The sequence below is a fragment of the Priapulus caudatus genome, unplaced genomic scaffold (assembly GCF_000485595.1).
Source record: "Priapulus caudatus unplaced genomic scaffold, Priapulus_caudatus-5.0.1 Scaffold317, whole genome shotgun sequence".
Taxonomy (NCBI): Eukaryota; Metazoa; Priapulida; class Priapulimorpha; order Priapulimorphida; family Priapulidae; genus Priapulus; species Priapulus caudatus.
The window spans coordinates 111255-124210 of NW_014577378.1; the positions used below are offsets into that span (position 1 = coordinate 111255).

Sequence of the window (12956 nt, forward strand, 5' to 3'; positions counted from 1 at the left end):
GAACCAATTAATTAATTGACTAATTATTTAATTAATAAAATTTTCAGGATAGGTCAGAAATGGTGTAACTTACAATTTATTACATTTTGTTGGTGATCCCGATCCAATTAATTAATTAATTAATAAAATTTTCAGGATAGGTCAGAAATGGGGTAACTTACAATTGATTACATTTTGGTGGTGATCCGGATCCAATTAATTAACTAATTAATTAATTAATAAAATTTTCAGGATAGGTCAGAAATGGGGTAACTTAGAATTTATTACATTTTGGTGGTGATCCCGATCCAATTAATTATGTAATTAATTAATTAATTGAAATTTTCACTTAATTAATTAATTAATAAATAAAAATTTTTACAGTGAGAGAATTCAGCTGCCTTGGCGGAGGTTTGTGCTCTCCGAGTGCTCTAGTTTTAATTTTGTTTATTATAATGTCATATACTTTATAACTATAATATGTTATATATTTTTGTCAGTGTTATTAGTAATACTGATATTATTATTACCATTCCTGTTGCTGTCACTATTGTCATCATGATCATCATTGTCATTACTACGAAATATAAACTGGCATGATTGCAAAGCTAACTACCATTATTATTACTCAACTTTTAATTAATTATTAGCTAATAAATGCTTTAGTAATGATCGATGGTACTATTAGCGATACAGTATGTGAGACTAGATGAACGTCCGTCTTGTTTCAGCGATGCGTTTGACCTGAATCTATCTGTCGGCATTCTCTGCGTGCAGGGGGGCCTCGACTGCTCCGACATGCTCGAGCTCCCAGCCTCCGCATCAGTACCAGGTACGCACAACCACTCGTTTCAGCATGGCGTGGGACGGCGTGGCCATGTACGACATAGTTCGTGAGGGTTACTGACACTAGGCGCGTCTGTTGTCGACTAGGGGGTTTACCAACTGTGCTGTTGTTAGTTGGGGTTTTTATTTAACTGGGGGTTTACCGACTGTGTTGTTGTTAGTTGTGGGTTTGCCAACTGTGGGGTTTTCAACTGGGAGTTTACGGACTGTGCTATTGTTAGTTGCGGGTTTGCGAACTGTGGGTTTTATTTAACTTGGGGTTGACCGACTGTGTTGTTGTTAGCTGTGGGGCTTGCCAACTGTGGATTTGTTAATTGTGCATTCGCCTTCTGTAATGATAATGAAGTAAAGGTATCTATTTGCTGCATAGTGTTACAGAAACTGGAGAACGAGTACGAGTGTGTTGTGGAGGATACGGATGATGAGGATGAGGAGGACGAGGAGAGCAGCTGTGATGAACAGGAGACATGCTTCAACACAGAGGAAATATTCCACTCGTGTGAGGACCTGCCTTCTGAGAACTCAGGTAAGAACAACTCAGGTGAGAACAACTGAGGTGAAAGCAATGTAGCTGTGAACAACTGGGGTGCAAACGAACCAGTGGAGAACAACTAGTGAGGATATCTCAGCTTAGAACAATTCATGCGAGAACAAATCAAGTGAGAACATTGTAGCTGTGAACAACTGTGGGTGAGAGCATCCTAGATGAGAACAATTTAGTTGACGATATCTTAGCTAAGAATGATCGAGGTGAGAACAATTAAGGTCGGAACAACTCGCAGCTAAGAGCAGTCCAATTGAGAACAACCTAGGTGAGACATCACGATAATTTTCACGTGACTTGTGTTAGCTTCTCCTAGTGATGTTCTACATGATGTAGTGTTGTCGTGGTTACAGCCGAGGTGAAGAGCTTGGTGGACCGGCGCCCCGCCCCGCTCGTGCAGCCACAGCAGGCGATCATAGACGGAGCCGTTGGCACGGCAACCACACGCGTGCGCGTCGTCGGGAGGCTGCCCATCAATCGCGCGAAGCTGCGCTCCAGCAACCAGTTCCACCGGAAGCAAAAGAAGGGATTCATCGACGTCTGGTGGCTGGCAGACGACGGAGGTGTGTCGCTACTACCTCACACTCCGATTCATCTCTGTATTCTCCGCTGCTGCTGTAATACCTGTGTTGTGCTGCGATGTTACTTCACCTTCATTCTTGGGAGTTCACTCGTATCATTACTGCACCTACGTTCACGTGTGTCGTTACTGTGCCTGTATTTCTTTGTGTCGTTACCTTGCCTGTAGTTATTTGTATCATTACTGCACCTACGTTCACTTGTGTCGTTAGCTCACCTGTATTTACCTGTTTCGTTACCTTACTTGTATTCACTTGTGTCGTTACCTTACTTGTATTCACTTGTGTAATACCTTGTCTGTATTCATTTGCATCGTTACTGCGACGCTATTCACCTGTTTGGTTATCTCACCTGTTTTAACCTGTGTTGTTATCAACACCTTACCTGTATTCTTGTGGATCATTACCTTACCTATATTCTTATCATCATAACTTTACCTATATACTTGTTCATTATCATACCTGTGTTCACCTGTGTTGGTACCATCATAGTAATGCAGCAAGGATCTAGCTAATTTCTGCTTGCTTCTGTCTTCAGGTCTCACCTTGCTGATTCCCTTCCTCATCAGCCAGTCATCGCTGTGGCAAGGCTGCAAGCTCCGTGTCTTCTTCCTCAAGGGAAAGGAGGATTTGGATAAAGAGCAACGCAAGTAGGTGATTGTTTGATCTCTCAGCAAGGGGGGGGAGGCACAGGGAGGATTGTAGAGCTAATTTGCAGGAAACAAACATTGGAATTATCGAATTATAATGAGCGGTGATCACAGTTAAATTGGGTCTTTCATACTTCTCCTTTATGTATATTCATACTTGCAGATTTGGATTTGCTTCAATATTTTTTATGTTTCGTATATTGCAATAACTATAGTGTGCAAGCTGTAATGACAAGCTGGTGGTGAAATACCGTGTCATGACTCTTATTAAATTAATGGTCGCCTCTTGTTTCAGTATGGCCGCTCTACTAAGCAAGTTCCGCATTGACTACTCTCAGATGACAGTCGTTGATAGCCACACGGAAGCTCCCAGTGCAGAAAGGTAACAAGGGAATCATCATTGAACAAGTTTACTATTTCTCTCTTTCTCTTTCTCTCTCTTTCTTTTTCTCTCTCTCACTTTCTCTCTCGCTCTCTCTCTTTCTCTCCCTTCCTCCCTCCCTCCCTCTCTCCCTCCCTCCCCTTCTTCCCCACTCCCCATTCCTCCCCCTCCTCCTTCTTCTCTCCCCCTCTCTCCCTCCCTCTCTCACACAATTTATTTATCTCTCTCTCTCTCTCTCTCTCTCGTCAAATGCAAAGTGTGAAACCCCCTTGCCATGTCGTTTCGCAGCGTCACAGAGTTCCAAGAGCTGATCGAGCCGTGGCGCGTGCGTGCGGGTGGGACGGGGGCGGCGAAGACGTCGTCCGGCATCACGGACTCGGAGCTGCTGGCGCTGAAGGCTCGCACGGTGCGGCACGTGCGTCTGCGGGAGCTGCTGCATGAGCACTCACAAGATGCCAGCCTCGTCGTCATGTGAGTGTCTAGTTGGTCTCCGTCTGAGACTCCTCCCTCCTCCGGCCGGCCGCCAGTGGAGGGGGGGGGGGTTGGTAGCACGTCGCTTCTTATACTTTGTTGTGTTTTTACGTGTATGTAGTTCATGTTGTAGTTTATCAAGTGTGAATTCTGATTAGGATCGGAGGGTCAAAGGTTTAGTGAATTGTAGTAGGTATATGCATCCGTTTTAGGTTTCTTTATATTTAATATAATTTAATATATATATTATATATATATTTTTATATAAATAATTATGATATCTATATATTAAGCATGAATGTTAATTATACCTGTGGACATAGCTGTTGTGCTTATTTACTAATAAAATATACTTACACTATATTACACTATATCGTGCATTACTACTGTCTTGTTTCAGCACGCTGCCGATCCCACGGAAGGTAATCTGTTCACCCTACCTCTACATGGCCTGGCTGGAGACCCTGACGCGCGGCATGCCCCCAGTGCTGCTGCTGAGAGGCAACCAGACCAGCGTTCTCACTTTCTACTCCTAGGCAAGGCTTCATCTATCAGCAGGGCTTCATATATGAGCACAGGTTAATCTGTGAACAGAGTTTTATCTGCGAGCAGGGCTGCATGTGTGAGCGGGGCTCATCTGTTGGAGCAGGGCGCTGCATCTGTGAGCAGGGCTCCTCTGTGAGCAGGGCTGGCATCTGTTGGAGCAGGCGCCCCATCTGTGAGCAGGGCCTCCATCTGTGAGCATGCGGCTCCATCTGTGAGCAGGGCCCTCCATCTGTGAGCAGGGCCTGCCATTCTGTGCAGCAGCCGCTCCATCTGTTGAGCAGGGCTTGCATCTGTGAGCAGGGGCTGGCATTTCTGTGAGCAAGGGCTGCATTCTGTGAGGCAGGGCTGCCATCTGCTGAGCATGCGCTGCCATCTGTGAGCCAAGGCTGCCATCTGCGAGCAGGCTGCCATTCTGTGAGCCACGCGCTCCATCTGTGAGCAGGGCTGCATCTGTGAGCAGGGCTGCATCTGTTGAGCAAAGGCTGCGCATCTGTGAGCGGGCTGCATTCTGCTGCAGCAGGCTTTCATCTGTGAGCCAGCGCTCCATCTGTGAGCAAGCGCTGCAATTTTTGTTTTTTCTGTGAGTAGCGGCTGGCATCTGCAAGCAGGGCTGCATCTGTGAGCAGGGCTGCATCTGTGAGCCAGGGCTGCATCTGTGAGCAAGGCTGCATCTGCTGCAGCGGGCTGCATCTCCGAGCAGGGCTGCATCTGCGAGCAAGGCTGCATCTGCGAGCAGGGCTGCATCTGCGAGCAGGGCTGCATCTGCGAGCAGGGCTGCATCTGTGAGCAGTGCTTCTTCTGTTTGATAGGTTTGAAAGTTGTTGAATTTCAACAGGGTTACATCTATGAATAGTTTTTATTTCATTGAGGTCTCTCGAAATTATTTCGTTTCACTAAAGTTGCTTCTAAGCATGGTTTACCATTTATTTATAAGAATCGTTTCATTTTACCTAGGTTTCATCTACGAACCATTTACTATAACCAGGGTTGCATATAAGCATGATGACTTTCTTTGACTATGGCTGTCCTTATGAAGAATCTCTTGAGCGATCTTTGTCTGAAATCGCTAGCGATTTATAAGTTGATCGCGCGCATAAATATTACAGTGTATCTCGCTCAGTGTGTCACGTAGCATATCCTTTTTTATAACATATTGGAATCTACGTGAATGCTTATTTGTGAGCGAGGATTCAGTCCACTCGCTGTGCTGTGAGACTAACCATCGTAATCTGGTCATAGTAAGTGGGAGTCAATCCAACACGAGTAGATGTTCACTTCACTCACTGATAGTACTTTCAGACTAAACTATGATCTTGTCATAGCAGGTGGAGTAAATCTACCAAAAGTATATATGTATAGTAATCATGTTATTATATCGAATAACGTTACCATTTATAGTAGTAATGTTTAGCTAATCATCCCGTCTCACCATCACTAGGTCAGTTCAGAGTCGAGTGCACCGCTTAAGCCCGGCGCACACGTCAGTTATTTTACTCAAGTAAAATGACGCATGCGTCTAATTACTCAACGAAAATCCGCCGCACACGTGAGTAAAATGACTCATGCATCATTTTACTTGAGTAAAATAACTCACGTGTGTGCGCCGGGCATTAGAGAAGTTGCAGTCACTAATAGCGCTGCCAGACTTAACTCTGCTACGGCTAGTGGAGTGAATCCACACTACAATACGCTGTGCACCTGACTCTTGCCTGGCCTAGTGGTGGCGAGGCGGGATGGTTAGATAAACATTCTCACCAAAGAGAGAAGGCGGTGGCACGCTGAGAGACGAGCAGCCCGTGTCTTGCTTCTGTTCTGCGCATGCAGTGCTGTGCTGGTGTTTGCACAAACGCTCCCGTCGGTAGCTAATCTGGACTGGCTGAAGATAGCATCGCCCGCCTCTGCCTTGTCATCCGCCCGTCTGGTCTACACAACATCTCACTCATGACCCCGAGTACCAGAAAAGGGGAGCGAGAGAAGGAAAAAGAGAGAAAGGGAGAGAGAAGAGCGTGTGAGCAGAGAGGGAGTGGGAGAGAAAGAAAGGGGAGAGAGGGAGTGGGGGAAGAAATAGAGAAGGAGAGAGAGAGAGGGGGTGTGTGTGCGTGCGTACGTGCGTGCGTGCGTTTGTGTGTACGTATGGACGTGCGTGTGCGTGTGCGTGTGCATCCTTCTCCCCCACACACACATAGTGATGCGTGGTGGAGGTGCTTTGAAGAGTACGAAATGCACGTTTGTTCCTTGCATGTAGATAGCAGCAGGGGTTCGATTCAGAAACTTAAATTACTCACGGTAAAGTACCCACCCTCCGCCTAACCCCACTCGCCTCACCCCGCTCCGCCGTGCCTCGGTCTGCGTTCCTCACCGTCGTTCCCGTCCGATTGCTTCAACTCTGTATCACCCTGCCGTAGAAGCACACTTGCTCACCCTCACTGGTAGAGTTAGGTATTGTAGGGTATCGTGCTTTCACTAGCCTGTCAATTGCTCCATGTTTATATAATATATATATAATCTATGCCGGTGCTTGCATAAAAGCGCTCGCGTTGTTTTCAAAATATACGAACGTTCTTTTAGCTCACTTTACTGTATCTGTGTTTGCTTAATAAAAAATGGTGCATAGAAAACTGTGATTCATGTCAAACGCTTGCGAACTTTAAACGACGTGATTAATATTGTATAATAATTAGTTAGTCAAGCAGGTGAAGTGTGAGGGTATATAGCGCGGCGAGCAGATTGGATTTGTATGGTGGACAGTCGCATGGCTGACGATGATTTGGTTCAGCCCGCGATTTGTCGTTAATAAAACGTGTAATATAGGTGTGGCCAACATGACCAGGGCCATTTTTACGGATTATATATTATGTTCTCCGCGTGTAACATGTGATTAATCGTCGTGTTCACAGTTCGATACCGTATCGTGTTAAAATCATGCGTCTTTTATGTTAGCTTTAAGCCTAGTCATGGTCAAGGGTTCGAGTCTACTGTGTTTCAAACGGTGCTGGATGGAGTTTTATTTTGAGCAAGTGCAGAACGAATGTTGGAGGTGAGGACTGAAATGCTATCTCAGTGGTTAACATTCCGGGCGTTAATGCTTAGTTTAATACTCCCGTGTGTCAATGGTTATTGCAATGTGTCGATGGTTGATATTTGTCAGTGTCAGTAATTGACACTTCAATGTGTCGGTGGTTGACACTTCGGTGTGTCGGTGGTTGACACTTCGGTGTGTCGGTGGTTGACATTGTAATGTGTTAATAGTTGACATTGACCATTGACGAGAATAGATCAATAAAATATCCGTGATTATCATGATCTCTTTTTCAGGAATGATTGAGAAGCGCGTGTTTTATTCACTACTACATGATATTATTGCTCGTTCTTGTTTCCTACATCGGTTACTGTTCTCTATTGTTGCTCGTTTCCATAAAGCACATATACGACGGGGGTTTATTTTCTGGAATTACGTGATATCCTAAATGCATGTTCTCTCTACTGCGGTCGTTGACGTTGTTGTTCATTGGAATTACGATTTCTGTAATGGCTGCTTATCAGTGGATCGTGTACGGGCGCACTGTTTTGGTGTTTCAAAGTTGTGGGGAAACTTTCATGTCTAGCTTTACGCGCAATATGAAATGTTCCTATCTAGTTATCGTTTTCGTGTAGTGTACAATGGGTGCATGTTCACACTTATTTTTACCGTACTTCAGAAAATACCATTATCATAAACGAATTATCCGATGATATTTCTTTTACAATTTTTTAAAAACAAAATCGTGTTTATTTTCGTCACGCATTTAACATGCAGATGTATTTAGGCACCGTTCGCATTTGTAAACATGACTTTCGAATAAATATTTATATACAACGTAAAAATACTTCGAACGGTATTTTGACGGCGTTTCAATTCGTAACAAAAAAAACTTTAAATGACAGCAGAAGCTCGATGTTGACGTTATAACTACCGATGATGGTTTTGACAAACTGGTCCCTGGTGAGTTTTTACCTTATCAGGGCAGCTAATGTGTGCCGATAGTTACGAGAGTGCCCGCCAGGTGACTCAGCGTCGATATCCATCCACTGCAGCATCGGCAAACCGCTCTCAGCTTTGGTAACCTAGCTTTATGACATTCGGATACACTCATACAGCTAGAGTAACCAAAGAGAACACCGGAGCCTGTCTCGTGGTCCACCGGGTGGCGCCACGCGTATAGCGTGGTGGGATCATGACGGATGACCCGCGTAGATAGGCATCCATTTATCGCTAGCAGTCGCACGCTCGCCCCCTTTTACCTTCTCTTCAGTTATTCCCTACCAGCGCAGCTTCGGCGGTGCCCTCCAACGTTTTGATTGCCATGTAGAAATGTGTGTGGGATGTAGAAGGCGGTGGAGATGTAGGTAGGCGAGCGTGTAGAAAAAATGAATGTCCGTCCACCCACCTTCCATTGACGAGGATCTTTCTGGAACGAATTCTGCTAGATGACGTCATCTAGCAGACGCGACTCGACGTCGAGAAAGTCTGTGCTGGCTCCTAAAGACATGCAAAACATAACTGACATAGCGGCTGAACCAGACAGCGACGGAAAGCGAGACAGGCAAGAGACGGGTGTAATAAATTGTGATATGAATTCAAAATTCGAACTTTATATATATGTATTTAAATACCGTCTCACTACTTTGTGAGTGTGCGACACGCCGCCGCCTCACGCACGCCCAAAACTAGACCTAGATAACATATATATATATATATATATATATATATATATATATATATATATATATATATATATATATAAGCGACTTTTAATTATTTATAACTTCATATAATGTTATAACTATGTCGACTTTTCACTATTAATTGAGAGATTAACAGATTAAAAAGAGAAAGCGAGAGAGAGAGAGAGAGAGAGAGAGAGACGTAGTTAAAGTTCCAGCGACACAATTACAGTAAAAACCGCGCGTATAAGACATAGATTTTAGAACATGTTAGGCTAAATTCCCATTTAGACCCCTTTACATAAGAACCTGTTTTAGGCTAAGTTTAAAGTAGGTCTTATTTTCCATGCAGATGAGACTTAAAAAGAAACACAGGTAAATAAAAAAGACGAGCTCAACAATATCGATGCGAATAACAATGCCAATTGCCAATGCACTGCAATGCTCAACAATAACAATCATATCTATTAATAATATAATATTATATAATTTATTAATATTATATATATCATATAATATTATCTCAACCATAAAAAAAAAATGTGCAACAACTAAACCTCCATATAACACCTTACACATAACACTACTGTTACTGGTAACACATGCATCACAGTGACTAAGCCGCGCGTAGCGCGGGTTTCAGCTTAGTACATATTAAAAGTAGAAACAATTAAGAACCTATTTAGAACTTTTGAAGCCTAATTTTCAGTAAGCACATTTAATATAAGAACATAGTGAGGCTAACTTGGAAAAATCTATGTTCTTTATACGCGGGTTTTTACTGTAAGACGTCAGCAATCCGGCTGTATGTGTGTGTGTGTGTCGTGTGTGTGTGTGTGTGTGTGTGTGTGTGTGTGTGTGTAGTAGTAGTGTGTGTGTGTGTGTGTGTGTGTGTGTGTGTGTGTGTGTGTGTGTGTGTGTGTGTGTGTGTGTGTGTGTGTGTGTGTGTATGCCAAGGACACTACGAGGCGGCATCTCGCTGTACCCATCTCTACGTGCTACAGCGCCGCTGCGCGTACAACCATATCGTCGTCATCAGCCGCGCACTGAGCGTACAGGTTAGCTGCAGGTATAGAGGTGCGGTCAGGGATATAAGGAGGAGGGAGAGGCATCTGTAGCTATCCGCTAACACCGCTAAACGGGATCGCGTGGTGCGCATGCGCACTGACGGCCGTGGGGCGTGGCCGATGCTACCGGCGCTGTCTACTAACTAGTTTACACTTACCCATCGCTATAGCGTGCCCCGCTAGATAGGCCGACTGCTCTAGCAAACTTGAGAGATATTTTTCTATTACCACGTGTGTCTAGACACGCGGGCGGTGGTGGCGTCTGCGTAGCGATGGTTCGGAAAGAGGGCGTGGCACTTGCTCGGCATACACTAGCATTGCTATACGCTGTTACTCACGTGCTGTTCATATATACGCGTGCAATTTGTCTTCTATTTTCTCTATTTTGCGTCTCTTATCCATTTCTTCTCTTCGGCTCTCTCTCTCTAGCTATCTTTCTCGCTCACATGCTTGCTGGGTCGCTCTCCCTCTCCGCTCCCCCCCCCAACCTCGCTAGATCACGCTCTCACTCTCTCACGCTCGCGCTTTCGCTCTCTATTTTTCTCTTGCTCTCCCTCTCTCTCTTTCGCATTCTCTCTCCCTCTTTTGCTCGCTCTCGCGTGCTCTTTCCCTCTCGGTGAGTCACACTCTCATTCTCTGCGTGTCTTCTGACGTACGTGGCACACATGTCGACAACTGGGCGTGGCAGTTTACCTGAGCGCCGCTCCCTGCTGCCGTCCGACGTCACCTGTTTCCCACCGACGCAGACGACGGCTGCGTGACTTCACCGACAAGGGGAAAACTATAGCGAGTAGAATCTCCTTTCGGTCCATCTCTTCCTCGCCGACGACGCTCCAGCATGCATTCCGCTCGACTTGTGTTGCCTGTCCGACTTTCCACGCGTGTTGAGCGGAAACGCAGCGCCGTATCTGTCTTGCCCGCCGTAAAGCGACGCTGGGAGAACCTCGCGTGGCCTTCCTCCCTCGCTGTCGATCGCCTTCCTTTCCTCCGTGATTTCTTCCTTCCTCTACGCGTGTGTACGGGGGAGGGAGAGAGGCGAGAGACGGTGTGCGGAGTGTCGAAGGCTCGCGGTGGCAGTGAGAGAGCTCGAGCGAGCGCCACGCCTGGACCGGACAGGGCGCGAGAACCGAGAGAAAACCAGCCGATTGCCTGCCGGCGTTACGGATGGCTAGCTGCCGTGAAGGAGAGGTGTGTGCGCGCCGCGCCTGCGTCCGCCGCCGCCGCACATCCAGTTTCCGCGTACCCTGCGTCGCCCAGCATCCCGACCGACGGCGACGACGCTTCCCGTCATCGTCAACGTCACCGTCGGTGTCGTCATCGTCATCGTCATCGTCACCGACGGTTTCGTCATCGTCAAGGACGCTGATGGTTCTATCGTCGTTAACGTCGTCGCTTCCCGGCAAGGGCAATAACGCCGACACTGTCGTCATCGTTAGCATTACATCGTTGTCATTATTGTCAATGACGCTAAAGCTTCCGACATCGTCAACGTCGCCGCTTTTGTCATCGTCGTCGTCGTAACTTCCTGTCACCGCCAACGACGCAGCTTCCGGAAATCGTCAATGACGCCGAAACTGTCCTCGCGAGAAATGGTCCCTGGTCAGAAATTCGCTCCCACACGCGACGGAAAAACACGTAAAGCATCTATAGGTGAATGAAATAAAGACCGAGACATGGCGGCTTGCACCGACGCTGATATTCGGTTTTCGATATTTGCCCGTAACGCATGATTCACTCCCACACCTTCCTTATACTTCTGCACACGTACCACCTCACGCTACAGATACGTATTGGGCCAGCATCCCCATAGTCCGAGCCCAGCCTCAGCGAGATCCTAGCCACCCAGTCCGAGCCCAGCCCCATACAGTCCTACCCACCAAGACCTAGCTCAGCTCCCCAGTTCTGCTGGCCGGCCCCAATCCTAACATCCAGTCTTAGCCTAGGCCCCAATCCTAACAAAGATCCTGTCTTAAACCAGCCCCATGGCCTAACTAGCCCCCACCCTACTCCTAGCCCAGCCACTGTGCTAGCCAAGCACCCGGTTCTAGCTTAGCCACCCACCGCACTCCTAGCCCAGCCAATGTGCTAGCCAACCACACCGTCATATCTTAGCTCCCACTCACTCCTGGCCCAGCCACAGTGCTAGCCCAGCCACAGTTCTATCCCAGTCTCAGCTCCCAGTTCTATCCCAGTCTCAGCCCCCAGTTCAAGCCCACCTCCAGTTCTATCCCAATCCCAGTCCCCAGTTATAGCCCAGCTTCAGTTACAGTCCAGTCCTAGTTCTAGTCTAGCCCCAGCTCTAGCCAAGTCCCAGTCCCCAGTTCTAGCCCAGTTCTAGCCCAGCCTCTATTTCTAGCCCAGCCTCAGTCCTAGATTATTCGACACGTGTTACGACTTCTAATTCCGCAGCAGACGACATTCCAATCCCCCGCTGACAACCTTGTGGGTGCGAGGTCCACCAGTCAGCCCTGGCGGTGATGTCTGCTCGTAAGCATCATCTCTGTTAGCGCTGGAGGATTAAATCATACAGATAGACTGTTCTTAGTTAATAATTATGTGATAGCCGCTCGTGGCTGTTGTGGATGGATGGCGAGTGGGGAGGGGGCTCAGGGCAATAGTCTCCTCTCGGCTAGGATTCGATACTAGAAAACGTAGTGAAAAGACGCAAGACAGTCATTGATGAACATTTCAACGCTCCAATACACCGATTGCTTCCCAAAGTTAGTACTGATTAGAGGCGAGAAATGTACCGTCTCGAGCACAAATATGCGCGACTGGGCCTCGCCGCTAGGAGCGCTTACAGCGCTGCATCGCTCCCTAATGGTTGATAGCGAGTGGTTGTTGCACTACTCCTGGCTTCATCCATAGCTCATAGAACGGTAGCCGTTAGGAATTAAGTATCAGCGCACATATCAACGTCATATAATATTGGCAACGGCGTTGCGTGTACTGTGTGTGTGTGGGGGGAGGGTATCTCGCATGCGCGGAAAACAAGACGGCGCGAGACATTTGTCGGCATGCATGCACCCATCCATTTATCCATCCATCCGTCCATCCATCCATCCATCCATCCGTCCATCCATCCATCCATCCATCCATCCGTCCATCCATCCATCCATCCATCCATCCATCCATCCATCCATCCATCCATCCATCCATCCATCCATCCATCCATTCATCCATCCATCA

General features: G+C 46.8%; 1 protein-coding gene across 1 annotated transcript in view; it reads left to right on the forward strand.

Annotated features, from left to right (window-relative positions):
* Nucleotides 1-4111, forward strand: part of LOC106808947 (solute carrier family 12 member 2-like) — a 23872-nt gene extending 19761 nt beyond the window's left edge. The window contains exons 19-25 of the mRNA XM_014811870.1: nucleotides 676-811; nucleotides 1196-1351; nucleotides 1723-1932; nucleotides 2486-2597; nucleotides 2893-2979; nucleotides 3268-3450; nucleotides 3851-4111. Of these exons, the coding sequence (XP_014667356.1) occupies nucleotides 676-811; nucleotides 1196-1351; nucleotides 1723-1932; nucleotides 2486-2597; nucleotides 2893-2979; nucleotides 3268-3450; nucleotides 3851-3986 (1020 nt within the window). The 3' untranslated portion in view covers nucleotides 3987-4111. The remainder of the gene's footprint in view (nucleotides 1-675; nucleotides 812-1195; nucleotides 1352-1722; nucleotides 1933-2485; nucleotides 2598-2892; nucleotides 2980-3267; nucleotides 3451-3850) is intronic.
* The last annotated feature ends 8845 nt before the right edge of the window (nucleotides 4112-12956 follow it).